General features: G+C 41.2%; 1 protein-coding gene across 3 annotated transcripts; it reads left to right on the top strand.

Moving 5' to 3' along the window:
- Positions 1 to 115: 115 nt before the first annotated feature.
- LOC146681615 (secretin receptor-like) lies at positions 116 to 11,244 on the top strand. 3 transcript variants are annotated; one of them, XM_085448738.1, is made up of 13 exons: positions 116 to 318; positions 408 to 507; positions 805 to 898; positions 1,775 to 1,904; positions 3,251 to 3,360; positions 3,456 to 3,588; positions 3,962 to 4,115; positions 4,203 to 4,263; positions 4,353 to 4,422; positions 4,996 to 5,087; positions 10,260 to 10,398; positions 10,483 to 10,524; positions 10,607 to 11,244. In XM_085448738.1, the coding sequence occupies exons 1-13, from the start codon at positions 250 to 252 to the stop codon at positions 10,790 to 10,792; spliced, it is 1,380 nt and encodes a 459-aa protein (XP_085304864.1). In that variant the 5' UTR covers positions 116 to 249; the 3' UTR covers positions 10,793 to 11,244. The 3 variants fall into 3 exon arrangements, with proteins under 3 accessions (XP_085304864.1, XP_085304862.1, XP_085304861.1); XM_085448736.1 differs by having other exon boundaries at positions 805 to 915; positions 1,798 to 1,904; XM_085448735.1 differs by having other exon boundaries at positions 805 to 915; positions 1,798 to 1,904; positions 3,962 to 4,263.
- The last annotated feature ends 302 nt before the right edge of the window (positions 11,245 to 11,546 follow it).

The raw sequence follows: 11,546 nt of genomic DNA, 5'->3' as shown, positions 1-11,546 counted from the left end.
GTCCTATCACTACGTTTAACAGTAAATAAATAAACACTTTGAAAGTCGTAAAGGACGTTTTCATTGTATTAGCGCGACCTTGATAAAAACCCCTATCACACTGTCCTGAGGCATACCCTGCGTGATTATCAAGCCAAAGAGGCGCATGTTTGATTTTCCGACTTCACGCATTTGCTGTATAGCAGCCATGCTAATTTTTCATTCTAATCATTTAAACACCCTGGGATTTGGACGCAAGTACACATTTTAATGGAGAAAATCACAGTTTTTGACCTAATGATAAAACTTGGACTTATTTGGGTTTTACTTTTCCCACAGGTGAGAAAAAAGAGGCATGCTTGTTTAGTTTTTTTTTTTTAATCTATGAAAAATCAGCAGAGCCCGATGTAATCTTTCCTTAAAAACAGGCAAAATCGTCACCAGTCTGTCATCCTAATGTTCGCCTTATGAGAGAGGAAGAAAAGTGCATGAAAGATTTGCTACTTTCAACATCACACAAAACAGCTGGTAAGTCAATACGGTTTCTAAATTGTCTCTTTCCGCTCTGTCGTGACATGTCAAGGACCGCTGCTTGGTGGAAAGTGCCAAGAGGGAATACTAGTCATATCTGAAATTAATGACATTTTTAAACTTTTTTTTAACTTAACGGTATTTTATCGACACCTGCTGGTTACATAACATACTGCAACAAATATTAATCCTGAAGTGGATTGCTTTTCACATTTTAAAATGTGGCTCCATTGTTTGTATGGAAACAAAACCTACTATAAAATTGAAATATATATTTGTTTTTGATCTACTAAGAAAATAACAGCATGCACTGCAAGGGGATGTGGGACGACTTGAACTGCTGGCCACTGGCTTTTCTTGGGGAAACTGTTTCACAACCTTGTCCAGAGTTTTTTAATTCAGGAGGTACTATGCAAACACACACACACCAGCACTCACTTGCACCTATTATTTATACTACATTGCACCTGTTAAATATTTGCCAGTAACCTAATTTGTTTTCATAAGGAAATTAAACACCTACTCCCTCTCAGGGTCTCTATCCAAACACTACGCCATAAAATACATGTGTACATAAGACACCGGGTAACATTTTAGTGGTAGGTTTACTCTGGGAGATAACTTTGATAAATTCTGAAGTGCCTGAAGAGGGAAATAAAAAGTTCTGCATTTCTTTTGGTAGATTATTTACCATTATACAATAAACACAGATGTCAGGTTCTTTTTTTTTCTTTCTTTGTACACACAGGTTCCCAAAGTAGCATACATATATATATATAAAAAAAAAAACACCCAGCACGCCCCTGCGGGCGGTTTGTCCTTCAAGCTCGGGTCCTCTACCAGAGGCCTGGGAGCTTGAGGGTCCTGCACAGTATCTTAGCTGTTCCCGGGACTGCGCTTTTCTGGACAGAGATCTCCGATGTTGTTCCCGGGATCTGCTGGAGCCACTCGCCTAGCTTGGGAGTCACCACACCTAGTGCTCCGATTACCACGGGGACAACCGTTACCTTCACCCTCCACATCCTCTCGAGCTCTTCTCTGAGCCCTTGGTATTTCTCCAACTTCTCGTGTTCCCTCTTCCTGATATTGGTGTCATTCGGAACCGCTACATCGATCACTACGGCCGTATATATATATATATATATATATATATATATATATATATATATATGTGTGTGTGTGTGTGTGTGTGTGTGTGTGTGTGTGTGTGTGTGTGTGTGTGTGTACATAGCAGTGCAGTTTGCACACCAAGACAAAACTCAAGTGTTATTTTATTGCTTTTTACAGGTAAAGTGCATCGCAACTGCACAAACAATGGCTGGACAGACCTGCTGATTCCACACGAAGATGCTTGTGGCTACTCTTTCAATGAAAGTCTCTTATTTCTTGGAGAGGTTGGTGTTTAGATAGATAGATAGATAGATAGATAGATAGATAGATAGATAGATAGATAGATAGATAGATAGATAGATAGATAGATAGATAGATAGATAGATAGATAGATAGATAGATAGATAGGCTCAAGTCTGAAGGGAAAAAACAGTGCCTCATGGGAACTCTTCTAAAAGCCAATGCTTATCTCACTTGCTAAGTGATGATATAAACAGCTCTGCTTCCAGACCCACGCATTTACTGCTTTGGATGAGGCTCCTTCATTGTCATTTTCGACACTTTTATGAGCATGAGGGCCACAACTTTAATAGAGACCATGCACAAACATTAACGACTAAGCTCGTGTTGTGGATGGAGTTATGCAGGTATTCTCATGACTAAGGTGATACCCATATTTAGTGTCTTCTTCCTGATATATGATGGTGTTTGTCTTTGCTAACCGCTGAACCTAACCCAGCTGCTCCTGTGGTAATATGCTGATATAGTCTAAAGCTAGCTCATGATAGCAGGCCATTGCCAATGCCAACTAGCCCAAATGAACTGACCCTTAAAACAGTACTTAGTTTTACTTTTCCATTTTGCTTATGTTCAAAGTCAGAGCATTGCTGTACATTTTTGGTTTATTTAGAAATGCTAGCTACAGTACATTCTAGCTAGCTAATTTACCGCTAACTTCTAATTCTGCTCAAACATGTAAATCTGCCTTTTCATGGACTCCTTGATATTATGTCTTTTTGTTTTTGTATTTTAAACCACTGAACGCTGATTTATTAATTATTCAAACATAAAAAAGCCACCTAACTCAAGGGATAAACTAGTTTTGTGTCTACACATAACTAATAATTTAGCAAAGAACCCATTTAAAATTGTATCTTTAGACACTTTGTTACCATCTGTCACAGAAGCACATCATTTATTCCCACTTCGAGTGTTAAATCTATAAAAAAAAAGACTGGAGTATCAGACAAACAAAAGTACCTACAGTAGATGAACAGTATCTGACCACTTAAAGAAATTACAAGAAAGCTTGCCTAAGAGAGTTCAGGCTCTTTTGAAGAATAATGGCGGTCATATCAAATTTTGACTTTCAAGCTCGCTAGAATCGTATAATTAGTTTTTGCCTTGCATACTGCATTTCCGTGCATTGTAGTACATTTCAATAAATCACTGTGGTTATTTCCGTTTAACTAGCCAAATATAAAGACATGAACCTTTGCACAGAATACATGCAGTTAAATAAGACAAATTATCAGTGTATTCTTAGTTTCCGTCATTATATTATATCATACTGCATTCTCATATCCTGCTGCTTAGGAAAATAATTGAATATCGTCTATTCTTGATTCAGTCCTCAGACAGCCACTTGTATTTCTCCTATGTGAAGACAATGTACACAGTTGGATACACAATTTCCCTCATCTCTCTCATCATTGCCATCACCATATTCTGTGTGTTTAGGTGAGCAACATCTTGGCCTGAATAACTGTCAACCCTGTGCTTAAAGATGATGAATAGTTCCTAACCTCGAATTGTCCGTGTTTATATTCCTTCAGGAAACTTCATTGTACCAGGAACTACATTCACATTCAACTGTTCATTTCCTTCAGCCTGAGAGCCATCTTCATCTTCATCCGAGATGCTCTGCTCTTTACAGATGAAGAGATTTATCACTGTGACTACTATCCGGTAGCGATGGACCAGCGATTGTTTGATGAAACCCAAGTTCTGAGGCTTAATAGGATTAAAAATGTGTTACTGTTTTGTCATTTCTTCTCAGTTAAACTGATCCAAGAAGTTCTTGGCTTATCTTAGCTTAGCATAAATGTTGGCAGTAAAGGCAAAAGAAAGAATGTAGTAATATGCTCTTTTGGCAGCGAGTAGAAATCTTCAGGCGTTATTTTGGTACTGAGGTTGTGATGTAAACTGCATGGACTCACTGAAATCTAGCATAGGCATCATTTTAGCGGAGTCGTTTTGTTCTAGAACTAAAACTATTTTTGATAACTTGGAATAACAATAAGCCTAACTCAAGTTCTTTTGTGTAATTGTGGTGGGGCAGGCGCCGTGTAAGGTCGTGCTGATGTTTTCCAACTACTCCATCCTTGCAAACTACAGCTGGCTGCTGGTGGAGGGCCACTTCCTATACACCCTTGTTAACCGCTCCTTCTTCTCCCTGAAGAAACATCTGGCCTGGTACATCGTCCTCAGCTGGGGTGGGAAGAACTGTCTTCACCTTGTGGTGTCTCCTTTCCTAAAACTCAACCTCAGATCTATAGTCACTGATTTATTTCATCACACAGGTTTGCCACTGATTGTGATCATCTCCTGGGGGTGTGCAAAATATTTTTATGAAGATGAAGGGTAAGGTCTGTTTCTCTCAGCCTTGCAGTTATGATATTATCATGTCATGTATTATTATTTGACAGTTTTTTCTCATTCTCTTTTCAAAGATGTTGGGAAACCAGGAGGCATGAATGGATTTGGTGGATACTTCGAGTGCCAGTTCTTCTAACTATATCTGTAAAACTTTGGTTTTCTGTTGTACTTACATTTCATTCTTATTTGAAAGATTATTTTTAAACATTCTACATTTTGAACATACTTTTTAGATTGACAGATGTACGTATCATGTGTAAGCTAAATCTGAAGCTAACAGCAAGTTAACTTAGCTAACAACTTAGCTAACCACATGAAGTGAAAATGTCTGCCATTATTATTTATTTCAACAAAGTAAATGTATTCTGAATACCACCTTTTTAAACAGTAACTGTAATGGAATACAGTTACTCATATTTTCTATTTTAAATACATAACGGCGGTACATGTATTCCATTACTCCCCAACACTGGTGGCAACAAAAGCAATTACTGGGAGTGTTTTTTTTAGTAGCACCTTCTTAGAATCCAATTTCACCCAGCGAGAACCCACAACCTCCATGAACCACTGCCACCCAGGAAAATACGCATTTTTTTCTAGAAATCATTGATTGTATCATGTCCAATATGGCGGACAACTCTGACGCAATGTCTACCTGAGAAGGGACTAGAAGCACAGAAGGAGAAACAATCATTTGCACTGCTTTTATCATTTCAGATGAACCTCATCTTTTTCATGGGGATTTTGAGGATACTGGTGAGCAAACTCAGAATGCCAGATGCACAGAGAAACGAATTAAGCCAGTATAAGTGAGTAGTGCATACAGGGTAATGTTTGCTGTTATACTTCTATGATATATTCATACTGATGGACCTATACTTATACTAATATGTTCACCTAAAGGTAAATTTGTAAATTCACAAGTTCAAAAAGAGTTTAAAACCCTAAAATATATAGCTGTCAATAGAATGTGATAAAAACAACAGTTTCATTGTGTTGAAGAGTTATCAACTGAAGTTTAACTAGAGCTCAGTCACACTGCTCTGTGACATAACATGCGGCAAGTCAATGCAAACTCTATTCAGCCAGGCAAGTCAGGGATGTCAAACTCATTTTGCATGGTTTAACCTGTGAAACTCCCTGTTCTGTAAGTGCAAAGAACTTTACCTACACGTTTAAATCCTGAAATATTTCAATATAAGAAAAAGAAGTGTGTCTGCATGCTCTGCATGCTTTGCAAACAAAAGAAATCTGTCAGCACGGTTCTTTGGGCTTAAAATGTAAGGAATAAATATATAAAATTACAGAAAATTTTCTGGCAGCTCATTGGCCACAAAGACTGCCCTGTAAGTATAAAAGTGGAAGTTTTTGTTAATTCACAGAAAATGCTTTTTTTAAACGGTGGACCCATTGTAAAAAAACATGTTATGTCTGTTACGTAATCATGTTGGTGTATAACGGATGACGATGGGGGAGGTCTTTATCAGTCATCATCAAAAAATACAGTTAAAAGTTTAAAATTGTATGCCTTCAATCATATTTTTCAAAGCTGTCCAGCAGGCCTGATTGGAGCCTTTGCCAGGCTGTTTCTGGCCCCAGGCCTTATGTTTGACACCCTTGATGTAGATTAACATATTCAGCATAATAAGTCCCCCTAAGGTGTCTGGGGTTTAAAAAACATATCATTCTGAATATACATCAACAGTAAAAAAAAAAAAAAAAAAAAAAAAAAAATATATATATATATATATATATATATATATATATATATATATATATATATATAAAAACACCCAGCACGCCCCTGCGGGCGGTTTATGCTTCAAGCTCGGGTCCTCTACCAGAGGCCTGGGAGCTTGAGGGTCCTGCGCAGTATCTTAGCTGTTCCCAGGACTGCGCTCTTCTGGACAGAGATCTCCGTGCAGGGGCCTGTCCTTCCATGATGGTTCCTCGTCTCCCTCCTCTTTCTTGGGTTTCTGCTGCCTGAGGTATTCACTGAGCACTCGGTCAGTTGGGGCCATATATATATATATTAGGGGTGCAACGATATTCGTATCGATATTGAACCGTTCGATACAGTGCTTTCGGTTCGGTATGCATATGTATCGAACAATACAACATTTGTAATTTCTTTTATCAATTTTCCTTCTGACGATGCTGTCTGTGTTGAGCGCTCAGTGAATCTGTGTTCGACTACTCCGCCTAGGCTGCACTGTCGAGCGCAGATCCACTGAGCGCTCAACACAGACAGCATAGTCAGAAGGAAGAGCGCAGGGCAAGCTAGCGAGACAGAAGTTAAGCTCTACTTGCAACAGGCAAATTGAACCTCATTCAGATCTGGCGTTTGGAATTATTTTGGTTTTCATGTGACGTATGACCCTGAAGTATGTTGGATGTGCCATGCAATGCTCAATTACATGAGTGTGAACTAGTGTGTTAGCGCAGTTAGCTCGTTAACGTGTTGGCCGTCTAGCCCCATGCACGGAGTGATCGGCGGTAGCTCGTTAACGGAGATTTGCCGTGTTGTGGCGTTAAGGTCATTTCAACGAGATTAACCTGAAAGCACTAGTGGGAACACAACGAATATGACTGCACATTTACGCCGACATCATCCTAGTGCAAAGACAAGTGGAAGCAGACAAAAAAAAGCAAGCATGCTACTAACTTTAGCCGAGTCATTTAGACAGCTGTTAGCACATGATTCTCCTTATGCTGCTGAGAATATAGCCCAGAAGAAGCGGATAGTATAGCTTTTATTTTGGAAAGAGCCATTTCTCTGTAATAAACTCTCTTTTCCAAAGATGAGTGATTCCTCAATCAGATACAGGGCTTGCAATATCGCTAGCCCGACGTCCTGGAGCTAGCGATTTTTTCAGTCGGGCTACCAAAATCTTTCTCTTCCCTGCCCGTCGGGCTATTGTAGGAAAAATATATGTCAATGCTTTTGCATTCTTTCAGAAATGTAGCTGGGTAATTATGTCATTGGCATCGGTGAGCCACTGTCAATATGTGACATATTGAAGTCGCGTTTGAATTTGTGCTTGTTTTTTTGCTTTCACTTTGCAATCGTGCGAACTGTGTATAGAGAGCGACAGCACTGATCTGTGAGTGATGATAATTTGTGCACCAATTCCTCTGACATCGTCTTATTAATCGTTAGCTTACTATGCAAACATGACAAGTGAAATCTCCCGCAGCTTACACATGTGAGAGGTTGATCGCGCAGAGAATCGCTGAGCTTATGTGAGTGAGCGTGTAAAAGCATTTCAGTTCTGCTGAGCCAAATAAGACAGGTCAGGGTGAAGAAGTGACAGCCAAAGAAAAGCTTACCACAAAACGGAGAAGTTATGACAAATCAGACTATAAGGCAAAAAGAAAGTGCAGCTTTATGGTTTCATGGACAAAAGAATTTCTGTGGCTGCGATATGACAAGCTAAATAACCAGGGCTGCACATAAGTGGTCCGCAGGTGCGCATTCGCTGTCAAAATAAAAAACACGCACAAGGGTTAGGGTTAAATTTAAAAACTGTACTTTTGAGTTAAAATATATATTTATAATTTTAATAAATGACAAATTAAAAATGCATGAACATTTTTTTGTATCGAAAAAATATCGAACCGTGACACCAAAGTATCGAACCGAACCGAACCGTGAATTTTGTGTATCGTTGCACCCCTAATATATATATATATATATATATATATATAGAAGTGTAGTCGGATGGTATCAAAGAGAGGGAAGGTAGTCAGAACTGAGGGGATTGAACTACCAGGAGGCAACATTGCAGACATAGAGGACATAGAGGACAGTTACAAGTACCTGGGGATCCCGCAGGCAAATGGGAACCATGAAGAGGCCGCTAGAAAGGCTGCAACCACCAAGTACCTGCAGAGGATCAGGCAAGTCCTGAGGAGTCAGCTGAATGGTAAGAACAAGATCCGGGCCATCAACACGTACGCCCTGCCCGTGATCAGGTACCCTGCTGGGGTAATAGGCTGGCCAAAGGAGGAGATAGAAGCCACTGACATCAAGACAAGAAAGCTCCTTACCATGCATGGAGGGTTTCACCCCAAGTCCAGCACCCTGAGGCTGTACGCTAAGCGGAAGGAAGGGGGCCGGGGACTGGTGAGTGTCAGCACCACAGTCCAGGATGAGACAACGAACATCCAAGAATACATTGGGAAGATGGCCCCAACTGACCGAGTGCTCAGTGAATACCTCAGGCAGCAGAAACCCAAGAAAGAGGAGGGAAACGAGGAACCATCATGGAAGGACAGGCCCCTGCACGGTATGTACCACCGGCAGATAGAGGAGGTGGCTGATATCCAGAAATCCTACCAGTGGCTGGACAAAGCTGGACTGAAAGACAGCACAGAGGCACTAATCATGGCAGCACAAGAACAAGCTCTGAGCACAAGATCCATAGAGGCTGGGGTCTATCACACCAGGCAAGACCCCAGGTGCAGGCTGTGTAAAGATGCCCCAGAGACAATCCAGCACATAACAGCAGGGTGCAAGATGCTAGCAGGCAAGGCATACATGGAACGCCATAACCAAGTGGCCGGCATAGTGTACAGGAACATCTGTGCCGAGTATAACCTGGAAGTCCCGAGGTCAAAATGGGAGATGCCCCCAAGGGTGGTGGAGAATGACCGAGCTAAGATCCTGTGGGACTTCCAGATACAGACGGACAAAATGGTGGTGGCTAACCAACCGGACATAGTGGTGGTAGACAAACAGAAGAAGACGGCCGTAGTGATCGATGTAGCGGTTCCGAATGACAGCAATATCAGGAAGAAGGAACACGAAAAGCTGGAGAAATACCAAGGGCTCAGAGAAGAGCTCGAGAGGATGTGGAGGGTGAAGGTAACGGTGGTCCCCGTGGTAATCGGAGCACTAGGTGCGGTGACTCCCAAGCTAGGCGAGTGGCTCCAGCAGATCCCGGGAACAACATCGGAGATCTCTGTCCAGAAGAGCGCAGTCCTGGGAACAGCTAAGATAATGCGCAGGACCCTCAAGCTCCCAGGCATCTGGTAGAGGACCCGAGCTTGAAGGATAAACCGCCCGCAGGGGCATGCTGGGTGTTTTATATATATATATATATATATATATATATATATATATATATATATATATATATATATATATATATATATAAGCTGTGGTCAGGACTGGAGTCTTTGCTTGGCCAATTTTAGCCTCCTGGGCCTTATGTTTCATACATCTAAGAGACTCTTAAATGTGATTCCTCCTGAGGAATAGTGGTAGGGCTAAAAAGAAAAAAGTTACACAGCAATGCACATCCAAAAACATTTCCATAGACTTAACAATGAAACTGCTGCCCCCTGTTAAACATTTTGAGTGTTCCAGTTTGTGGAGGGTCGTTACAAAAAGTACCTTTAAGGCTAATCACACAGTGCTCTATGAGCAAGTGCTTGGCGAAATTGGGAAGAAAAACTACCTTTTAACAGGAAGAAACTGCCAGCAGAACTAGGCACAGGGAGAAGCAGCCATCTGCCATCATCTGGGGTTGAGGGGAGGAAGAGAGGACACAGACAAACTGTGGAGTAGAGATGCAGCACTACCCCTTCCCCTCCTTGTTCTCGTGTTTCAGCACAACATCGCCCATCTCCACGCTGCCAGAGCAAAGTAGGCCTTTCTGGATCAGGACTCAGAGCACATCCAGACACTTCCTTAGCTAGCAATTAGTCCTGGTATGTTTGCTACTGAACATGAGCCTGGGACAGGCTGGGTCAATGTCCCAGAGGCAGCCACAACCAATGACCAGCCGGACACTGAACTCAATCCCACAAGAACAGATCCAGACACTTGTGCAGTCCAAACACAGATGGGTGACTGTATCCAGGGAAACCTATAGCATGTAGTACATATTTTGACTATTAAAAAGTTAGTTTTTAATAGTTTTAATAGGTTGTTTTTACTGTCACTTAAACAAAAATGCTGATTTCTCCTCACCCAGGAGGCTGATCAAATCCACGTTTTTTCTGGTTGCTCTGTTCGGCGTGCATTACATCTTGTTCGTGTTCTTGCCCGTTGAAGTCAGCAGCTCTATGTTTAAGATCTGGACCTTTGTAGAGCTGGCTCTGTCATCCACTCAGGTAAACCAGGGTGATACCCTGACTATTTCACTCAATTCAATGACAAATGTAACCACATGATCAGCTGACTTTTGTCTCTTGAAGGGCTTTGTGGTCGCTGTCCTCTACTGCTTTGTGAACGGAGAGGTGAGAGGTCTTCCGCTTTTACAATAAACAGATTCAGAGGAAAGTTTGGAACGTGCGGACCAACGTGCATGTGTGTATTCAGGTGCAGCATGAATTTCTAAGGCGGTGGAGGAGATGGAGGCTGACTCAGCACCTGCCCACCAGACGCAGCCAGCGCCACGGCTCCATCAGCCACAGCGGGACCCCTCACACCCAGGTGTCCCTGCTGCCCTGCTCTCCAGGCAGCCTGTTGACAAGCGGGCTCCCTGTGGACACTGTGGAGATGTGACTCAAGCTGGGATCAGCTCATTTTCTCGCTCGTCTCATCCATAGCATGACGGACTCTCACTTAGTGCCGACAGTCGACAGCTTGGCTGTTTAAAACAGCATCGGACGCTTTGTTTGGAGATTTAAAGTACTGACAGGAAGATTTTAGGAGTCGGTGAACAAAAAGCTACTTTCTTTAATCACTTTCTGCAAAATGTAGCTACCCTCTGTTACCCTGGCATCTGTCCAGGGTGTACGTTTAATAAGCTCTTTTTTTTTTTAATGGATGTAACATTGTAACTAAGCTTTAATTTTACTAGTGGGTGTGTTGAAATGTTTTCTTTTATGTTTTTTACTTTTTATTGTCCTACCCCCCATTTCCTTATACAGGTTTTACCTCTTGCAAGATGACAGTGCTAAATCAGTGTTTGCTCCTAATGACTCGCCTGGTTAAATAAAGCTTACATCAGCTCAGTCCCAGAGTTATGTTTTAGCATTTAGTTTTACTTTGTTTTGACTTTTTTCAATTTGCTTTAAGTTCATTTCCAGATTGGATTTTTATTGCAAGACTCCACATCTACACCCTGATCAGACAACTTGTGGTACAATTTTCTACCAAACCAACAGATGCTAAAACTAAGGCTATTTCCCCCCAGAAGTTTTGATTTCAGTGCTCCAAGTTCAAAAATATTTTAAGTTCACTTTACATTGTTAAAAAATAAATTTTACAGTTTTATTTTACTTAACTCAAACGCTTTTAATTCCTATTTTTAGTT

Source organism: Copadichromis virginalis, linkage group LG23, assembly GCF_057382275.1.
Source record: "Copadichromis virginalis isolate Kocher_CV1m ecotype Utaka linkage group LG23, C_Virginalis_male_GT1.1, whole genome shotgun sequence".
Classification (NCBI taxonomy): domain Eukaryota; kingdom Metazoa; phylum Chordata; class Actinopteri; order Cichliformes; family Cichlidae; genus Copadichromis; species Copadichromis virginalis.
This window is presented reverse-complemented; position numbering and strand designations above follow the sequence as displayed.

What these genes read in the sequence shown, in the direction of transcription:
- LOC146681615 (XM_085448735.1), top strand. Translation starts at nt 250, where the DNA reads ATGGAGAAAATCACAGTTTTTGACCTAATGATAAAACTTGGACTTATT. An exon ending in TATTTTTATGAAGATGAAGG is followed by an intron (nt 4,264 to 4,352) that starts GTAAGGTCTGTT and finishes CTCTTTTCAAAG; the next exon opens with ATGTTGGGAAACCAGGAGGC. An exon ending in AACGAATTAAGCCAGTATAA is followed by an intron (nt 5,088 to 10,259) that starts GTGAGTAGTGCA and finishes CTCCTCACCCAG; the next exon opens with GAGGCTGATCAAATCCACGT.